This window comes from Cyprinodon tularosa, unplaced genomic scaffold, assembly GCF_016077235.1.
Source record: "Cyprinodon tularosa strain WSP-4 unplaced genomic scaffold, ASM1607723v1 ctg241, whole genome shotgun sequence".
In the NCBI taxonomy this organism is placed as follows: domain Eukaryota; kingdom Metazoa; phylum Chordata; class Actinopteri; order Cyprinodontiformes; family Cyprinodontidae; genus Cyprinodon; species Cyprinodon tularosa.
In genome coordinates this window covers 310,001-331,933 of record NW_024038899.1, presented here as the reverse complement: position 1 = coordinate 331,933, position 21,933 = coordinate 310,001, and the positions used below count along the sequence as shown (strand labels likewise).

The window sequence follows — 21,933 nt, the reverse complement described above, 5'->3', positions numbered from 1 at the left end:
ACGATGGGGGATAATTCTGTCATGTCCAGGTATGACTTCACTCCAATCTGTCATGATGTTACAAAGTTCAGACCCAAATGCAGAAAAACCGAACAGAGAGACCAAGGAAAAGGTTTAACGGGTTTTATTGAAGAGGTTAAACAGAGGGAGAAGTGTTGCTCTGAACACTGCTCAACCGGAACTGTAAAGTGAGGGGGAAGACACAGCGGTTAGTTCAGGCTCAGTGGGGAATTTGACTCGTGAACTTGGAGAAGAGGATTTGGTTGCCGACTCACCTTTTCCAGAGAAGTTGTTGAATCGTTGACTCCTGTCTGTGTGCTGTAATTCCAGTGTTTGTCTGATTCGGTGGAGGGCGGAACAGGTTTTACCAAGAATGCGGTTGATAGTTGGTGAACGGAGAAACTGACTACCACTCAGATTTCCTGCGGTACTTAAACGGGTCATAGTGGAGAATAATCCCTTTCTCAGTGAGAAGCTCAAACGATCTCTTGGAGAAAGTGGATCCAAACCTCCTGTTTGAACCCAAGCTCAGTTGATCCTTCCAGGGAGTGAAGGTCAGAGAAATCCAGTTTGCAGGATGACTTCCTGCCGAGAGGCAAAGACAAAAACAAAGTTAAACTCAGGTTGACAAAAACTCAGCTTAGCTAGAGTACCCTAAACTGGCAAACAAAAACTCAGGTTAGACTCTGCTAAACTAAGCATGGCTAGAGTACCCAAAACTGGCAAACATTCTGGCGTCGAGGTAGCGGCAGTCAGCAGCGTAAGAACACTCCGTTTAACGAGGAAACCATCAGCAGGTGTGTGAGGAGGCGGATTAGAACCAGGCGCCTCCTAGTGGAGGAAGGGAGACAAACACAGAAACACAAACACAAAGAAGTTAAAACGATCCATGTGTCTAATTCTGATTGCATCCTGAAGCGCAAAGCTTGTTGACATTGTTTTTGTACCAATATTTTATGCCTCAAATTATATTTGTTTATCATAAAAGCCCGCTTTGTTAAAGGTTCTTTTGCCCAGTAAAGTAAAAAGGTTTTTGTTTTTTTATGACATCTGCACAGCTCTCCTTTAACAGCAAAACGCTGAAGAGAAGAATGTGGAACATCTGGTTTAACCGCGTCAGTTGTTCAAGAAACAACAATGGGTGTGTTCCTGGATCTCTGCATTAGTCTCTATGGGTTCACTGTTTAGGCTTTTAGTTGCTTTCTGAACCCTTTCTATGAGTCATGATCTGCTCATGTTAGGCGGTAAGAAGTTTAAGACTGAACAGGGGAGCTGCTGCAGATTTCAGAGACAAGTGACAAAAGCTGACAGATGATTGGCTGATGTGCTGCTGGTCATACAACTCTAACAGCAAAGGGTGGAGATGGGCGTGATCTAAACTCACTCCAACCGTCTGCAGACCGAAAGGTGATCTTCTTTGACTCAGGTAAGATTCTAGATGTTTAAACAAGAAATCTGTCAATTTTCAAACTTATTTTTTTCCCCTTTTGGTTTATTTTATTATATATACTTATGTGTTTATTTACCGTATGGTTATTTTTGTTTCTGTGCTCATGATTTAATTTCAGTGTAGCTTCCTGTGCTTGTTTCACACTGTCAATATTTTGATTATTTGCCTTTATCTGTTAATTAGTTCTGCTTTCCAGCATTTGGCTTCTGACTTCCCTCTTTTTTATCTTGCTTTTGAGTCCTCCACTTTATGTGACAATTAAATCATATATGTTACTTATATCTACATGATTTATTCTCCGCAGTCTAAACCTCTGAAACTTGTTTCAAATATCCAGTTGAGATGTCAATTTTCAAGAAGTTCTTCAAAGATAACGTCCATGACAGAGACCCAGAGAAGGAGTCTGTCAAGGTGAGCATGCAGGTTAATGAATTATATGAAATGAAAATATAGCTGAATGTCTACATTTGTTAAATGACTCTGATATAAACCTGACATATATTCAGATTTAACTCAAAGTAATATATTTTGAACATGTATTTCAGTAAATGTTGGTCATTGCTAATTAAAACCCACAATTTGGTTCTGAGGAAATAAATACTTAATAAGGCAGATCCAGATTTTTACACAACAAAATGTAGTTTCTGAGCAGCATTTTGTTCAATATTCTGTATATAAATATATAAATGGAACGTTTAGTAGAAGGAAAAGCTAAAAGCAGGTATCGCCACATTCTTGGGAGGAATATTTCTCTACTTTTTTTAGGAAATCGAACTTTGCTTATTAATGAGGTCTAATCCATAATCAGCGAAATCATCAGAAATATGTAAATCTGTGAGCAGTTGACATCATATCACCTGTCAATCAATCCAGTGAGCTTTTCAGCAACTGTCCGAATGGTGTTTACACTTTATCCTGAAGGGAAACACACCATCTTTTATATATTTTTTAAAAACTTTTCTTGAATTCTGAATTGCAGACCCGTTCTAATCATGGATATTTTGTGCAAAATCTTCGATAAAAGTGGAGAAGATTGTCTTCAGACATTACACTAATGGAATACAATTTAATCTGTTTCCAAAACCTGAAAATAGTCTTAAAAAAATGTAAAATACAGATTGAGGCCAGCACCTGAACACACAGCGAAGGATGGGAACTACAGTCTTTGTTATAATAATTGCAGACATCATCCAGCTTTTGTATGCTTATGCTGTTGTTTCAATAGTCTTTTATCAATGGAAACCATTTATTTGAAAAGTTAACTTTCCGGACTTCTGTTGTGAAAAAAATCACAAAAACATGCTGGTGAAGATTCTCAGTCATCCAAATCATAGTCATTCCAAAAAAGTTAAAAAAAACAATCCATTGGATTTTGTTTTCGAAATTTAAGACATTTCGCTTCCCATCCAGAAGGCTTTTTCAATTTAAATTTTAAAAAAAGCTTTCTGGATGGGAAGCGAAACGTCCTGTTTTACCACAGGTCGGGACTTTCTGAGAAACTCACCAGGATTTTCTTTAAATCTGACATTCAGGTTACACTGCAAAAACCATCTAGAAATAAGTACAAAATTTCTTAAAATAAGTGTTATTTACCCTTAATTTTAGTAGGTAAATAAGATGATTTGCCAATGAAATGAGCATTTCTACTCCTAAAATAAGATAATTAGATAATATCCACATGAAATAAGACAAAGCAATAGTTTTTTTCTTATTTTAAATGTAAATTGTCTTGTTCCATTGGCAAGGTGTCTCACGTATCTCCTCAATTTAAGAAAAAAATAACTTAATTTAAGCAAAAATGACTCATATAGATTTCAATTTTTTGCAGTGTAGCGAGCCGAATGAATATAAGGGGTAGAGCGTAGCCGCCTGTGGCCCGGGCTGCCTGTCACAACTCCAGGCCGGTGTGCGGATGATGTCATACATGCGCCGCTTTGTTTTAAAACAATAATAAATATAAAAAATATAACCGATTTCTGGAGGACAGTGATTCGACTACATGTTATGAATGCTGGCGTACCATAAATGATACAATATGAACAGTTTAGTTTTTGCCTTCAAGTCGTTGCCCATAAGAAGACGTTACTTGGATATAACCTAACGGAATATCTTCAGAACCGCTCCCAATGACACAAAACTCATATGGGCGAGTAGAACATGATGTAATAACGTAAAATCAAGGGGCCAATGTAAAAATCACACAATAAACCAAGATGTAAGTAGGTGTTTCCTTACGTCTTTGTGAGTTGTACAGGCAGGTTTACCTCAATATTAGATTCAAACCTTGAATTTATGGCTTTTAGTTTTAGCGTGCCACCCCAAGATTTTTAGTGGCCCCATCTGGCCCCCCCTATGAAACATTTCTGTAGGCGCCACTGGCAACATAGGAGAGCCAGAAGATCTGGGACAGATTCAGCTGCTCACACCTTAACAACAAAGGACACACCTTTGAAAGTACACAATGATCCTGATTCAAATGGCAAAATGCAAAACAAGCCTCCAACAAGCCAGGAGATTTGAACACAGATTTGACTCCGAATGTGCTTATGTGGATAGGCCTCCATGGTGCTACAGGTTGCTCTAGCGTGAGCCAACACAACCGAAAAAAGACTCATGGATAGGTGTTAAAATATTTTTTTTAAAACTCTTCAAAAGGTGCGTTTACCTCAGATTTGATGCTGCTTTTTGGTTGCCATGGATGACTGAGAATTTGCTCGGCACAATGCTATCGTCTGTAGCAGGTCACTGTACCTGTACAATAGAAGTTTCATGTTCTGAACTAAATTATTATAATATGTGTAGATTTTTGCATAGCTCTCCATAAATCTAAGAATAGTATCATCCTCTCCTGAACTAAACTATTATTTATTGTATTTTCGTCCTGTATTTCTGATTGTTTAAGGAGAAAGAAAAACCAAAGTACTACGGGACAGTAATTCCGTATCCGAATTTCAATGCCAGCAGTGATGCTTCAGTCCTTCAGAGCGCCATCGAAAGTAAAGGTTAGTGGGCAGACATTTTTCTTCTTTATGTTTGAAGATCATTGCTAAAAGTTATTCATTAAAACAAATCATTTAAAAAAAATAATACTACTGAATTTATAGAATGGTGCAGAATAAAAGTATAAATCCTTCTGAAAAAATTGGTGTATTCAAATTATTTTATAGATTTTGATGGGTTGTAAATATATTTACTTCAGATTAGCATTAGTATTACCAGACCTGGCAACTGACAGGCAAATACACTATATTGCCAAAAGTATTTGCTCACCCATCCAAATTATTGGAATCAGGTGTTCCAATCACTTCCATGGCCACAGGTGTATAAATTCAAGCACCTAGGCATGCAGACCGTTTTTACAAACATTTGTGAAAGAATGGGTCGCTCTCAGGAGCTCAGTGAATTCCAGCGTGGAACTGTGATAGGATGCCACCTGTGCAACAAATCCAGTCGTGAAATTTCCTCGCTCCTAAATATTCCACAGTCAACTGTCAGCTGTATTATAAGAAAATGGAAGTGTTTGGGAACGACAGCAACTCAGCCACGAAGTGGTAGGCCACGTAAACTGAAGGAGCGGGGTCAGCGGATGCTGACGCGCATAGTGCGAAGAGGTCGCCAACTTTCTGCAGAGTCAATCACTACAGACCTCCAAACTTCATGTGGCCTTCAGATTAGCTCAAGAACAGTGCGCAGAGAGCTTCATGGAATGGGTTTCCATGGTCGAGCAGCTGCATCCAAGCCATACATCACCAAGTGCAATGCAAAGCGTCGGATGCGGTGGTGTAAAGCACGCCGCCACTGGACTCTAGAGCAGTGGAGACGCGTTCTCTGGAGTGACGAATCGCGCTTCTCCATCTGGCAATCTGATGGACGGGTCTGGGTTTGGCGGTTGCCAGGAGAACGGTACTTGTCTGACTGCATTGTGCCAAGTGTAAAGTTTGGTGGAGGGGGGATTATGGTGTGGGGTTGTTTTTCAGGAGCTGGGCTTGGCCCCTTACTTCCAGTGAAAGGAACTCTGAATGCTTCAGCATACCAAGACATTTTGGACAATTCCATGCTCCCAACTTTGTGGGAACAGTTTGGAGCTGGCCCCTTCCTCTTCCAACATGACTGTGCACCAGTGCACAAAGCAAGGTCCATAAAGACATGGATGACAGAGTCTGGTGTGGATGAACTTGACTGGCCTGCACAGAGTCCTGACCTCAACCCGATAGAACACCTTTGGGATGAATTAGAGCGGAGACTGAGAGCCAGGCCTTCTCGTCCAACATCAGTGTGCGACCTCACAAATGCGCTTCTGGAAGAATGGTCAAAAATTCCCATAAACACACTCCTAAACCTTGTGGACAGCCTTCCCAGAAGAGTTGAAGCTGTTCTAGCTGCAAAGGGTGGACCGACGTCATATTGAACCCTATGGATTAGGAACGGGATGTCACTTAAGCTCATATGTGAGTCAAGGCAGGTGAGCAAATACTTTTGGCAATATAGTGTATAATGACTAAGCATATGAGAAACTTTCATATCAACACATGTGAAAGGTGATGATGATTGTCTGTTTTCAGGGGTGGATGAGGATGTGATCATTGCCATTCTGGTGAAGAGAAGCAACGAGCAGAGGCAGAAGATTAAAGCGGTTTATGAAGCTTCCAGTGGAAAAGTGAGTATGTTGTTGCTCTCCATATTTTTTTTTAATAAAGTAACTTTGCAAGAACAGCTGTTAATCTTGATTTTAGCATCCACTGCTTGCTCCTGTTTTTGCTTTTTGCTCTGTTTTTCCATCCAAACAAGCAACTTAGTTTCTGTAATTGCTTGAAATTTCAATATGAAAAAAAAAAGCTTAGTTAAATGCAGTGTTAAATGCTATCACCAGAGGGTACCAATGGATCCTTTAATGCTTTTATGTGTACAGGTGCAAGTGTGTATGTGCACACACACACATATATATATTTATATATGTATAAACTGTTCCTCAACCACTGCATGCGGTCTCCCTTTTTTCCTCCAAGCCTGGATCCTCTACCAGGGCCCTTCAGTTTTTATATGTATATATATATATATATATATATATATATATATATATATATATATATATATATATATATATATATATATATATATATATATATATATATATATATATATATATACACTCACCGGCCACTTTATTAGGTACCCCATGCTAGTAACGGGTTGGACCCCCTTTTGCCTTCAGAACTGCCTCAATTCTTGGTGGCATAGATTCAACAAGGTGCTGGAAGCATTCCTCAGGGAGTTTGGTCCATATTGACATGATGGCATCACACAGTTGCCGCAGATTTGTCGGCTGCACATCCATGATGCGAATCTCCCGTTCCACCACATCCCAAAGATGCTCTATTGGATTGAGATCTGGTGACTGTGGAGGCAATTTGAGTACAGTGAACTCATTGTCATGTTCAAGAAACCAGTCTGAGATGATTCCAGCTTTATGACATGGCGCATTATCCTGCTGAAAGTAGCCATCAGAAGTTGGGTACATTGTGGTCATAAAGGGATGGACATGGTCAGCAACAATACTCAGGTAGGCTGTGGCGTTGCAGCGATGCTCAATTGGTACCAAGGGGCCCAAAGAGTGCCAAGAAAATATTCCCCACACCATGACACCACCACCACCAGCCTGAACCGTTGATACAAGGCAGGATGGATCCATGCTTTCATGTTGTAGATGCCAAATTCTGACCCTACCATCCGAATGTCGCAGCAGAAATCGAGACTCATCAGACCAGGCAACGTTTTTCCAATCTTCTATTGTCCAATTTCGATGAGCTTGTGCAAATTGTAGCCTCAGTTTCCTGTTCTTAGCTGAAAGGAGTGGCACCAGGTTTGGTCTTCTGCTGCTGTAGCCCATCTGCCTCAAAGTTCGACGTACTGTGCGTTCAGAGATGCTCTTCTGCCCACCTTGGTTGTAACGGGTGGTTATTTGAGTCACTGTTACCCTTCTATCAGCTCCAACCAGTCTGGCCATTCTCCTCTGACCTCTGGCATCAACAAAGCATTTCCGCCCACAGAACTGCCGCTCACTGGATGTTTTTTCTTTTTCGGACCATTCTCTGTAAACCCTAGAGATGGTTGTGCGTGTCCCAGTAGATCAGCAGTTTCTGAAATACTCAGACCAGCCCTTCTGGCACCAACAATCATGCCACGTTCAAAGTCACTCAAATCAACTGTCTTCCCCATACTGATGCTCGGTTTGAACTGCAGGAGATTGTCTTGACCATGTCTACATGCCTAAATGCACTGAGTTGCCGTCACTTGATTGGCTGCTTAGAAATTAACTGTTAACGAGCAGTTGGACAGGTGTACCTAATAATGTGGCCGGTGAGTGTATATATATATATACATATATATATATATATATATATATATATATATATATATATATATATATATATATATATATGCATACATGTTTATATATGTATATATATATATATATATATATATGTATATATGTATATGTATATATACACTCACCGGTCACTTTATTAGGTACACCTGTCCAACTGCTCGTTAACACTTAATTTCTAAGCAGCCAATCACATGGCGGCAACTCAGTGCATTTAGGCATGTAGACATGGTCAAGACAATCTCCTGCAGTTCAAACCGAGCATCAGTATGGGGAAGACAGTTGATTTGAGTGACTTTGAACGTGGCATGATTGTTGGTGCCAGAAGGGCTGGTCTGAGTATTTCAGAAACTGCTGATCTACTGGGATTTTCACGCACAACCATCTCTAGGGTTTACAGAGAATGGTCCGAAAAAGAAAAAACATCCAGTGAGCGGCAGTTCTGTGGGCGGAAATGCTTTGTTGATGCCAGAGGTCAGAGGAGAATGGCCAGACTGGTTCGAGCTGATAGAAGGGCAACAGTGACTCAAATAACCACCCGTTACAACCAAGGTGGGCAGAAGAGCATCTCTGAATGCACAGTACGTCGAACTTTGAGGCAGATGGGCTACAACAGCAGAAGACCACACCTGGTGCCACTCCTTTCAGCTAAGAACAGGAAACTGAGGCTACAATTTGCACAAGCTCATCAAAATTGGACAATAGAAGATTGGAAAAACGTTGCCTGGTCTGATGAGTCCCGATTTCTGCTGCGACATTCGGATGGTAGGGTCAGAATTTGGCGTCTACAACAAGAAAGCATGGATCCATCCTGCCTTGTATCAACGGTTCAGGCTGGTGGTGGTGGTGTCATGGTGTGGGGAATATTTTCTTGGCACTCTTTGGGCCCCTTGGTACCAATTGAGCATCGTTGCAACGCCACAGCCTACCTGAGCATTGTTGCTGACCATGTCCATCCCTTTATGACCACAATGTACCCAACTTCTGATGGCTACTTTCAGCAGGATAATGCGCCATGTCATAAAGCTGGAATCATCTCAGACTGGTTTCTTGAACATGACAATGAGTTCACTGTACTCAAATGGCCTCCACAGTCACCAGATCTCAATCCAATAGAGCATCTCTGGGATGTGGTGGAACGGGAGATTCGCATCATGGATGTGCAGCCGACAAATCTGCGGCAACTGTGTGATGCCATCATGTCAATATGGACCAAACTCCCTGAGGAATGCTTCCAGCACCTTGTTGAATCTATGCCACCAAGAATTGAGGCAGTTCTGAAGGCAAAAGGGGGTCCAACCCGTTACTAGCATGGGGTACCTAATAAAGTGGCCGGTGAGTGTATATATGTATATGTATATATATATTTATATGTATATATGTATATGTATATATATGTGTATATATATGTATGTATATATGTATATATATATATATATATATATATGTATATGTATAGATGTATATATATATATATGTATATATATATATATATACATATACATATATACCTATGTATGTATGTATGTGTATATATATATATATATATATATATATATATATATATATATATATATATATATATATATATATATATATGTATATATATATGTATATATATGTATGTATATAGTTGCATATACAATTCACTCAGATCTTTTTTTTGTAGGATATCTCCCCCCCCATTTAGGCAGAGTTGGTCCTTCATACTTGATGGGGGCTTATCCTAAATCCTGAACAAGCAAGGAATGTTTAGTTATTGCAATGAGGGACTCTAACACTATGAAGGACCAACTCTGCCATATTTCAAAATAAATACAGAAATAAATAAATGCTCAATAAATGTATAAGCATACAATTAATTGCCAACAAAAAAGTGAGACATAAATGTATATAACTCTTAATTAGCTTCTTTATTTATTTGCCTTTGTAATATTTACCTTATTTATTTTTCTGTCCTTTATAATCTTCAACTTTATTTTTTAATTACTTATATTTTTAAGTATTTATTTATGTGCATGTTATAATATTTTTGTCTGTTTTATTCTTCCTTTGTATTTTTTTACCTTAGTTATTTCTTCGCCGCTGTTTATTTCTCTCTGCCCTTTTTACATTTCTCTTTGCCCTTTTTACATTTCTCTCTGCCCTTTTTACATTTCTCTCTGCCCTTTTTACATTTCTCTATGCCCTTTTTACATTTCTCTCTGCCCTTTTTACATTTCTCTCTGCCCTTTTTACATTTCTCTATGCCCTTTTTACATTTCTCTCTGCCCTTTTTACATTTCTCTATGCCCTTTTTACATTTCTCTCTGCCCTTTTTACATTTCTCTCTGCCCTTTTTACATTTCTCTATGCATTTCTGTCTCATTATGCAAATGAGGAGGGGGTGTGTCCTAGAGAGTCAACTTCTGCTCATTGGTTGGCTTGGCGGTCCATCTTCTTAACTCACAGAGCTCAGAGTACTAAGTTAAATGTTCTCTTTTCTGTTGCTGTTGTTCAATAAAAGTACGTTTTAAGATCATTTGAGGCGAGAACCTTATACTTTTAAGCATCACCATATGGCCCATTCACAGATTTAATGCGTAATTTAAAAGAAAATGTGACGAACTTGAGAGGACCGTGGCAACCAGCGGAGCTCCGAAGCTGACGGCAGCCAGGTCTATAGCCAGGCTATGATGGCGATTTTTTGTTGTATTTGGCAAAGTTTGGCAAAGTCCCTACTCAAGTTCTAATGACTTCAGACTCGACATCAGACTCTCCTCCTGTAGATTCGACCGATGTAGTAAAATGCTAACCAACACGCTTCACACACGGTTATGCCGAGAGAGGGCCGCTGCAGATGGGCTGTGGTTAGACCTGGCTGCCGTCAGCTTCGGAGCTTTGCTGGTTGCCACGGTCCTCTCAAGTTCGTCACATTTTCTTTTAAATTACGCATTAAATCTGTGAATGGGCCATATGGTGATGCTTAAAAGTATAAGGTTCTCGCCTCAAATGATCTTAAAACGTACTTTTATTGAACAACAGCAACAGAAAAGAGAACATTTAACTTAGTACTCTGAGCTCTGTGAGTTAAGAAGATGGACAGCCAAGCCAACCAATGAGCAGAAGTTGACTCTCTAGGACACACCCCCTCCTCATTTGCATAATGAGACAGAAATGCATAGAGAAATGTAAAAAGGGCAGAGAGAAATGTAAAAAGGGCATAGAGAAATGTAAAAAGGGCAGAGAGAAATAAACAGCGGCGAAGAAATAACTAAGGTAAAAAAATACAAAGGAAGAATAAAACAGACAAAAATATTATAACATGCACATAAATAAATACTTAAAAATATAAGTAATTAAAAAATAAAGTTGAAGATTATAAAGGACAGAAAAATAAATAAGGTAAATATTACAAAGGCAAATAAATAAAGAAGCTAATTAAGAGTTATATACATTTATGTCTCACTTTTTTGTTGGCAATTAATTGTATGCTTATACATTTATTGAGCATTTATTTATTTCTGTATTTATTTTTAAATATGGCAGAGTTGGTCCTTCATATAACACTAGAGGGCACTCCAATTTATAAACGGGTCCTTTTAAAGAATTGAGAAATGGATATACATTTTTTTTTTCAATTCGCTTACAATTGTGATAAAAACTCTTAACCAAATATGCTGTTGAGGAAAAAAGGTTGATTATTAAATTCAGTTGTGGCGTTTTTTTGTGAGACTGATTCCTTTTTTTTTTTTCTTTTAATTTGTTTGCAGAATCTGGTTAAATCCTGGGAGTCGGTTCTCAGGTCAGATTTGGAGGATGTGGCTCTGGCTCTGCTCATGCCTCCAGCTCACTTTGATGCCTACCTGCTCAGGAAAGCCACCAAGGTAAATTAGCAGGGATTTACAGTTTCCACCTTAAATCTGAAGAACCTTGTAATCCGGTTAATCTCTAACTTTGATATCAAGAACAATGATGACATTCATACATAAATGTTACTATGAAAATGTGCACTTCTATTGTGTAATTAACCTCTCTTTCCAGTGGAAGAATATACATTTTGATATTGTAAATCAATTAGGGGTCTAGGTTTATTTGCACCAAGTAGGTTAAAATCAACAAAAAATTTTGTTCTTTTAAAGGTTCTTACAGATTTTTTGGGGGATTTTTTGGGGACACTAAACCAATTATATTATGTCCTAATTTAATCTACTTTATTCCCCTGGATTAAAAATAAAGCCAGGAGTTTTTACTTGCAGTCAGGAACCTGATATATTCTCATCACTGCAATCAACAGCAGTATCAAAAGCCACAATCAAACAGATCTACCAACAAAAGCTTATCTGAATGCTTTAAAAACATTTGTGTATAATGGCTGCAAATGGTAACACAAAGAAATAAGTCTTCTAAAAGATAAAGTATTCCCCTCTTTGGGTTAACCTTTACTCTGAGAAGAAGAGCTTTAAACAGTTTCTCAAACTAATTTTCATTAAAATCGGAAAATAAGACCTTGATGTTACAGTGGAAAATCCTTTACTGTATGAAACAAAAACAAAGACAACCTAAATTAAAGGTTTTTATCAAATTAAGGATGAATGAATATAATAAACACACAAAACTATTATCAATGAAGCTCATTTAGAACCTGCAGTAAGGGTTAGACATTGTCACAGAGACAGAGGGAAATCCGTTTATGACATAATTGGGGGTTTAAACATCCTGCTGGGAAGTTAAGGAACTAATCAGTCTTTTGAATATTTTCAGAATATTATTGTTTGTTTCTGACCAACGGTTCCAGACCCAAAAACTCTCTTTTAGGACAAACACCTGCTGTTATAGGTGTTATACGTGTTATAGGTTTCTCTTTAGCCTTAGAAGTTTGAATTTCAGCAGACCCCTTCAGTTTGATTTCCAGAGCCTGGGGCCACATTTGAAGGAGTTACCTGTTTTGTTTTAGGGAGGGACTTAAATAGCATTTGATATATAAAAAAAAGTTACAAAAGCAGAGTTACAAAAGAATTATCACTTTTCTGATGTCTAAAGTTTCACATTGTAGGGTTGTGTATACTGTTAAACTTAAACTCTATTTTGATACAAAAAAAAATCTAATTTAAAGACTTAGACAAACTTTATTGTCATTTTGGATGCACAGAGTGTATAAAAAACGAAATTCCGTTGCATACAGTTTACAACAGTGAAATGAGCAGCTTACGAAAATGAAACAGTGAAATGAACATTACCATTTATAAAATGCAGCACTGATCAGAATATAAACAGTGTCAGAGAAAATAAACCAGTTTAACCTCTTAATATCCACCTCATTTTGGGAAATTCTCGCCTATTTTGCATACCCAAATGGAAAAGCAAATAACTGAGGAACTGTAATCCCAAATTACATGTGTGATACATTATTTGAAAGCTAACACCTTCTAGTTTCTGAATATATACCTGAAAATTGGATGAGTAAAACACCCAAGCTGCATCATTTCAAATATTACTCAAAGTTTGTTTTTTTTTATTCTCGAAAATAATAAGTCTTTTTTGTACAGCAGTAATAAAGACATGATTGCTTATTGTGGCTGCTTTGTCATGTTTACATTTTGACATGCTGCTATATCTGTGTTAATTGTGCTTTGGTGCTCGCTATGTCCATAAAATAAACTAGGTGGTTGAATTATGGAGAATCTAAGCTTTCCAACGATGTCTAACATGTCTATATTGGTAGACATTTTACCAGTGTAATTTTCATACATTCTGAATTATTATTTGTAAATGCTTTAAAAACGAGTCGGGTTTTGAGAGGGTAAAAATAATGGATGCAAAAGGGCATTTATATGAAAAAGTCCAGTGCAGTGCAAAAATAAATATGATGTGAAATGCAGCAGACATTAAAGGAATAGTACACCCAAAACATGATTAGCCTTCATTTTCTACTCACCCCCATGCTGAACAACACTCTGGAGTACTTTTTTGATATCTCAAATGCATCTGGAGATCTGGGAGGCTTCTTGCTGTCTGCGGACATTCAAATGATGGAGGTCTATGGCGCCCGAGGCAGAAAGGTCCATAAAAGTCCACAAAAAACGTGTCAATATTCCTCCATACTGCTCGTCCAATGTATTCCAAGTGTCCTGAGTGGGTAGCGTCCATAATTTACTCGAAACGAAGTCATTTAGAATGTTTTTAGAGCATAAACAGTAGTGTATAGGATTTCCTAAAAGCGCGTTCACGAGTCTACGGAAACTGCGGCAGACCAAACCAGACGAAAGTGCGCATTCAGCTCGGCAAAGAACTCATGCTCTTCCTTAACACTGAAGTCCTCAGACATTTTTCTTTCGTTGTTTCTTTCTTTGCACAGGTAAACAGCACATTTCTTCTTCTACGCTTGCATTATCGGCAGAGCAGACGCTGAATGCGCACTTTCGTCTGGTTTGGTCTGACGCGGTTTCCGTAGACTCGTGAAGGTGCTTTTAGGAAATCCTATATCCGATATATATGTTTAACATTTTGTCTTTAAGATAGAAATATTTTTTTCGTCTGTCAATAGAACTCAAGTGAAATAGTTTCAGCTTCACCTGATTTAATTTCATAAAAAGTCTTCTTAAGGAAACTTTGGCTATACGATTATTAATCGAATCATTGAAACAATAATCAACAGATTAATTGATTTGCTAAATATTTGTTTGTTGCAGCTCTAAAATAAACCCTTTGTTTTTTTTTATAAAAAAGACAATAGATTTCCTCTTGCAGATATAAAAAAAAACGAATAAATAATGATTTAATTAAAGGTCATTTAATACTTGTGGCTTGAAATGTCTTTTATTTTGCTGGGTTTGAGGTAAAATGGCTCTTGGGTTGAAAAGTTTTCTGACCACTGCTTTAGAGGCTGTAACTTATGAAACCGAACTATTGTTTACCAACTTCCTTTCCAGTGACATCAGGAAATGTTCCTAACTCTGTTAGGAGATTGTCATTGCCAAAACAATCTGCTGTAAACTGACTTCTTTTTGTTTTTTGTAACAGCGTTTGGGCACGGACGAAGAGGTCCTCATCGAGATTCTGGCAACAAGAACCAACAGTGAAATCCAAGAGATCAAGAGAGTCTTCAAACAAGGTTTCTTTTAATCTTGGGATTTCTAAACTATAAACCTTAATTTCCCCTGTGGAAAAAGTAGTAAAATCTTACAATAATGAAATAAATTATGGAGACCTGAATCTGAGAATTGGGAATGTATGCTTGCTCTTTTGCTGAGGTTTTTTGTGATAAATGTCATCTGATTAGCCGATCTACTTTTATAACGCCGATATGCAGTAGTCTAGCTGTTAAAAAAAAAAAGGGGGGGGGGGGGGATGGTGGATATTTTTATTTTTTTGGAAGCAAGGGTGTAGGTTTGACACTATTGGTCTGATGTAATTGGTCCGATGCAAAATTATGCATGCTCTGTTTTTTTTCTTGCTACATTTGTAAAAATTCTATAAGCGTTACACACACTAGATGCTGTTTGAAGCATCATCGGCTCTGATGAATGAGGAATTAGGACGTTTTTCCCACTTTGAAAAGGTTTGCATTTGAAATTACCAGCGACTAAGACAGAAAGTAAATCTGTGCCTATTTAACAAAATATAGTCTAAATATGTGGATTTATCCAGATATGCAATTGTGCAGAGGTAAAACCCACTGTTGTCAGTATTGATTGTAGTCACTATACTGGGGGAGAGAGCTAATGTCTGTTTGCAGAGTAGTGTTGGCCCTATTAAATAACAAGGATGGATATATCTGTGGAAATAAGTTTTAAGTTTTTTTACATGACATATCTTTAGCAAGTGTAAAGGACAGCGTTCTGATCTCAGTAGCTACCTTAGATGATATATTTGTTTGATACAAGTCTGCAGCTGACATTTAAGAATAGCAAAGCAAACCTTTTGGTCAATAAAAATGTTTAAAAGCTTTAAGTTTGATATTTAAACTGACATTCTTACTCAGAGTACAAACAAGACCTGGAGGAGGTGATAAAAGAGGAGACCAAAGGCGACTTCATGAATGCTCTGCTGGCCCTGCTGAGCGCTAAACGGGACGAGAGCACAGAGGTTGACATGGAGCTGGCCAGAAAGGATGCAAAGGTACAAAACAGATAAAAAAAAATTCCGGACTTCTGTAAAACACTGTGTGTGTAGAAGATGAACTGCTCCATTATAAACTGGCAACCAAACCTTGTTTCCTGTTGATTTTCAGATTTTGTTTGAAGCAGCTGAAACTAAGGGTGACATAGACGTGTCCACCTTCATCGACATCCTGACTACACGCAACGGCCCGCAGCTCTCTAAGAGTGAGTCACAGAAATGTCTGAATATGTCGTTTGTCAGGTTTGGTTTTAAAGTGACGGCACATCCTGACAAGTGGAGCTGCACTGGATCACAGCCAGATGGAACAGGGAGGACTGGGAGAGAAATATTCATCGTCTCTTTCCAAAATAGTTTTTTAAAAAACAATCTAGACTTTGTTTCCAAATTTAAAGATGTTTCACTTCCCATCCAGGAAACTTTTTCAGTTCAAAATGTCAGAACTAGCGTTGAGTTTGAGGTTTTATACAGTAGCCCAACAAAGGCTTGTTTTTGTTTAGAAAACATGCAGATTGAACAGAAACACATCAAAGAGGCTCTTCAAACCTGCAGATACCCAAGTTTAAACCCAAAAATGTCTTCATCCCATATGTTGCTGGGGTTTATGAAAACAGGATTTTCTCCAAACACATAATCCCTGTACATTTCGAACCAAACAAGACCCTTAAACAGAGACTAGTGCATCCCAAGGACAAAACCCCCAGACCAAATATGAGCTTAGTGGTGTAATGCAGTTCAAGGCAGAGAGGAATGCTCTGATCTTTATATTGGGGAAACCAAATAACCTCTCCACAGATGCATGGCCCAACACAGAAGAGCGCCCTCATCTGGACAATACTCTGCGTTACATCTACACCTTATGGATAAAATGCATTCTTTTCAGAACCAGAATGTTCACATTTTGGATAAAGAAAATAGGTGGTTTGAGAGGGGTGTGAAGGAAGTCATCTATGTTAAGAAAGATAAATCCAACCTTAAACAGAGGGGGGGGGACTCAGCTTTCAGCTTTCAAAAACCTACAATGCAGCAATAGACTTGATTTCTTTCCGCTATCATTGCAACCTCAACCCCTTTTGTTCAGCCAGGCCAACAATTCTCTTTAACAACCCCCCTTTCAGAGAATTAGACGGGTATGGGGCTTTGCAGGCTAACAAAAGAAGCCGAACGACTCCCATTTTTCTAAACAAGGCTTTGTTGGGCTCTGTATAAAGTCTCAAACTTTTTTTTTATTCCTGACATTTTTAAATGAAAAAGCTTCCTGGATTTGAAGTGAAATGTCTTCAAACTTGGAAACCAAGTCCAGTGGATTGTTTTGTTGTTGTTGTTTTTTTACTTTTTTTGAAATGACTATAACCTGGATGACTGGGAATCTTCACCAGCATTCACCATCTCTCAAACTCTGCTCAAAGGCCTTTGACTAACTTTCAAAAGTTGAGTTGGAATACCTTTAGATACGAGTCTGAATCATGCACAATCCCATTTAAAGTTTGACTTTTACAGTTTTTTTATGTGCATTTTCAGGAATAAGGATGTTTATGAGCTAACTTCCAACAATATATATACATTTTCTTCTTATGAAGTTAATGCTTTCTACAAAAGATGCAAAAAGTGTACAGGTGCTGGTCATAAAATTTGAATATCATGAAAAAGTAGATTGATTTCAGTAATTCCATTTAAAAAGTGAAACTTGTATATTATATTCATACATTACATACAAACTCATATATTTCAGATGTTTATTTTGTTTAATTTTGATGATTACAAATGACAACAAATGAAAATCTCAAATTCATCATATCAGAAAATTAGAATATTGTGAAAAGGTTCAAAATTGATGGCCCCTGGTGCCACACTCTAATCAGCTAATTAACTCAAACCACCTGCAAAAGCCTTTAAATGGTCTTTCAGTCTAGTTCTATAGGCTACACAATCATGGGGAAGACTGCTGACTTGACAGTTGTCCAAAAGACGACCATCGACACCTTGCACAAGGAGGGCAAGACACAAAAGGTCATCGCTAAAGAGGCTGGCTGTTCACAGAGCTCAGTGTCCAAGCACATTAATAGAGAGGCGAAGGGAAGGAAAAGATGTGGTCGAAAAAAGTGTACAAGCAAGAGAGATAACCGCACCCTGGAGAGGATTGTGAAACAAAACCCATTCAAAAATGTGGGGGAGATTCACAAAGAGTGGACTGCAGCTGGAGTGAGTGCTTCAAGAACCACCACACACAGACGTATGAAAGACATGGGTTTCTGCTGTCGCATTCCTTGTGTCAAGCCACTCTTGAACCACAGACAGCGTCAGAAGCGTCTTGCCTGGGCTAAAGAGAAACAGGACTGGACTGCTGGTGAGTGGTCCAAAGTCATGTTCTCTGATGAAAGTAAATTTTGCATTTCCTTTGGAAATCAAGGTCCCAGAGTCTGGAGGAAAAGAAGAGAGGCACTTCATCCACGTTGCTTAAAGTCCAGTGTAAAGTTTCCACAGTCAGTGATGGTTTGGGGTGCCATGTCATCTGCTGGTGTTGGTCCATTGTGTTTTCTGAGGTCCAGGGTCAACGCAGCCACATACCAGGAAGTTTTAGAGCGCTTCATGCTTCCTGCAGCTGACCAACTTTTTGGAGATGCAGATTTCATTTTCCAACAGGACTTGGCACCTGCACACAGTGCCAAAGCTACCAGTACCTGGTTGAAGGACCATGGTATCCCTGTTCTTAATTGGCCAGCAAACTCTCCTGACCTTAACCCCATAGAAAATCTATGGGGTATTGTGAAGAAGAAGATGCAATACACCAGACCCAACAATTCAGAAGAGCTAAAAGCCACTATTAGAGCAACCTGGGCTATCATAACACCTGAGCAGTGCCACAGACTGATTGACTCCATGCCACGCCGCATTGCTGCAGTAATACAGGCCAAAGGAGGCCCAACTAAATACCTGAGTGCTGTACATGCTCATACTTTTCATGTTCATACTTTTCAGTTGGCCAACATTTCTATAAATCCTTTGTTTTTATTGGTCTTCAGTAATATTCTAATTTTCTGATATGATGAATTTGAGATTGTCATTTGTTGTCATTTGTAATCATCAAAATTAAACAAAATAAACATCTGAAATATATGAGTTTGTATGTAATGTATGAATATAATATACAAGTTTCACTTTTTAAATGGAATTACTGAAATCAATCTACTTTTTCATGATATTCTAATTTTATGACCAGCACCTGTATATTAACAAACAGTGTTGGGGAGTAACAGATTACATGTAACGACGTTACGTAATTTAATTACAAAAACAGAGTAACTGTAATTCGTTACAGTTACAATCAGAAAAAATTTAATTCAGTTACAGTTACTTCCGAAAATATTAAGAATTACAAATTTAGTTACATTTTTTTAACAAATATAAAGAAAAACCTTTGCGAAATATGTACAGTGAAGCCTCGCTATAACGCGGTTCACTTCTCACGGTCTCGCTGCTTCACGGATTTGCATAATGCATTGTTAAACTTTATGGTCGAACATAATAAATGGTGGCATGTCGGTTTATAAGGATCCTCTGGCCCAGAAGAAAAAAGAGCGACAACAACTACCGATAACTACGGAAGAGGATTAGGGCCACTGAAAAAAAAAAAAAAGTTTACTGATTTTAAAATTTTATTTCAATTTAGTATTGGAAAAAAGTCAGAATTCTGACTTTTTTCTCAGAATTCTGACTTTTTTCTCAGAATTCTGTTCTTTGATTTCAATGTTGTATAGAGTATTTCCTTGTATAATAACTTTAAAAAAATAAAGGTTTCTACTTCACGGATTTCACCTATCGCAGGTTCTTTTAGGAACGTAACCCCCGCGATAAACGAGGGTTTACTGTAATGATATTTTTATTGCTTCGCGCCCTTTATCGTCGTTTCCCGCTACGGCTCCATGTCTCTATCATATTTGCCACTCTGATGATCCATCCTGTGCTGGTGGAGCCTCCTTGAGGAACAGCAAGCGAGCGGACGGTTCTATTTCAGCTCAAGCAGCGCATCAAAAATGACAGCCTTCCAGCACTGGAAATTTAAGGAGCATTTCATTTACATCTGTGAAAATGGCTCAAATTTAACCGTGCAGTGCAAGAAGTCTTTGCCGGCTAGGTAGAGCCTGGGGGAGGAACAGAAAAGAGTATGGCCCAATGGGAGGAGTCTGAGAAAATCTTCCATGCCTGGTGCTGGCATCTCTTCTTGTGGACATCCTGTGATCGCCTGTCAGCAGTTCCCTCTCAGCTTAGTGCTTTTTTAAGGTTCACATTCAGTTCTCAAAAATTAAATGTTGAACATGGGTCAATACTCATTAAAACCCTAAAGTAATCAAAAAGTAATCAAAAGTAATTAGTTACATTACTTTTTAAAATTAATCGAAAAAGTAACACTACGATTACATTTTAAACACGGTAACTTGTAACTGTAACGGATTACATTTTTAAAGTAACTTACCCAACACTGTTAACAAATGATACTACCAAAAAGCTGAGTCAGGCAGAAATAAGATGTATGAATTTTTGTCTTCCTACCTGCCAGCGTTTCACCACTATGCTGCCGTCAGTGACCTGAAGTTACCCAGAGCCCTGCAGATGGAGCTGAGCGGAGACATCGAGGACTGCCTCATTGCCATTGGTAGGTGGAGGTTTCCATTGATCCTCTCTCACACTTTTAAGGGACTGTGGGATTGTTCAGTCACTGCCTGATAATTGTAATTATAATATTTCAGTAATTTGATTGATTAAGTTAATATAGTGTAGATTCTTTGTGCAGTTTGAGAAAGTATTATAAAGCTTTTCCGGTAGACTAAAGTCTTGACTTGGGTTAAAGTTACTGATGATTCGGTTTTATTTACTTTGAAATGAAAGAAAAGGCAAAGCTTGGTGGTTCAAAGACAAATAATTTATTTTTAACTTAAAATGTGTAATTTATCTTTAATCCTTTTGCTGCAATTAAAAGTAAAAAGTCTAAATTATGATAACCACCTGTGCTGACAGACCAAACTGCATCTCTTGTAATACAGTCAGGCGCCTGACAAAAACCAGTAAAGTGGTTGAAAACTGCATTGACTGTTGGTTCAAACTGGGATTTTAGCTCTTTTATCAGCCTATTTCTAACACTTTTAGATTAGAAAGCATAAAAAAGCTCAGGATTAAAATAAATAAAGGTTTTATTAAAAGTTTAGAAATGGTTAAAAGCTTTTATTCTGTACAGTTTGTCGGCCGGGTCCCAAGTCTGCATATGCTATATTTTGTGGATGTGCTGTTTTTTAAAAATTGTATTGATAAAAAACATTACAGTGAGCTACTTAAACCTAAAGTTTTACAGCTGTGACACTCGCTGTGTTTTTGTCTTGTATGTGCAGTGAAATGTGCTTGGAACACCCCTGCTTTTTTTGCTGAGAAGCTGCATAACGCCATGAAGGTTGGTATGAAAACATGAGCCACTCTCCTCCACCTTTACACAACAAAGATCTTGGATGGAAGCGGCTGGGTAGCCAGAATACAATCCAGTCACTGACATTATTTTATAAATCCCTACATCTATCTGACAACAGTGTTTACAAAAAGGACATATACTCTGTCCATTTACACCATCCATCCATCCATCCATTTTCCATCACGTTTTATCCCAGCTGGGGTCGCGAGGGGTGCTGGTGCGTATCTCCAGCTGTCAATGGGTGAGAGGCGGGGTACATCCTGGACAGGTCGCCAGTCCATCACTGGGCAACACACACACAAACAGGACAAATAACCATTCACACACACACTCACACCTAAGGAGGATTTAGAGAAGCCACTTAACCTAACAGTCATGTTTTTGGACTGTGGGAGGAAGCCAGAGTACCAGGAGAGAACCCACGCATGCTCAGGGAGAACATGTAAACTCAATGCAGAAAGACCTCAGGCCGGAAATCAAAACCCGGAACCTTCTTGCTGCAAGGCAGCAGTGCTAACATCTGCGTCACTGAGCATCTCT

The 21,933-nt window shown here is 38.4% G+C and overlaps 1 protein-coding gene across 2 annotated transcripts in view; it reads left to right on the top strand.

Annotated features, from left to right (window-relative positions):
- The first annotated feature begins 1,227 nt into the window (after positions 1 to 1,227).
- The window catches only part of LOC119785154 (annexin A1-like), a 22,607-nt gene continuing 1,901 nt past the window's right edge, over positions 1,228 to 21,933 (top strand). Inside the window, exons 1-10 of one of the 2 annotated variants that reach the window (XM_038287599.1) lie at positions 1,228 to 1,426; positions 1,788 to 1,861; positions 4,353 to 4,452; positions 6,013 to 6,107; positions 11,588 to 11,701; positions 14,838 to 14,928; positions 15,799 to 15,935; positions 16,048 to 16,141; positions 20,494 to 20,589; positions 21,320 to 21,378. In XM_038287599.1, the coding sequence (XP_038143527.1) occupies positions 1,793 to 1,861; positions 4,353 to 4,452; positions 6,013 to 6,107; positions 11,588 to 11,701; positions 14,838 to 14,928; positions 15,799 to 15,935; positions 16,048 to 16,141; positions 20,494 to 20,589; positions 21,320 to 21,378 (855 nt within the window). In that variant the 5' untranslated portion in view covers positions 1,228 to 1,426; positions 1,788 to 1,792. Of the gene's footprint in view, positions 1,427 to 1,754; positions 1,862 to 4,352; positions 4,453 to 6,012; positions 6,108 to 11,587; positions 11,702 to 14,837; positions 14,929 to 15,798; positions 15,936 to 16,047; positions 16,142 to 20,493; positions 20,590 to 21,319; positions 21,379 to 21,933 lie in introns of both variants that reach the window. The other variant, XM_038287598.1, reaches the window with a different exon arrangement.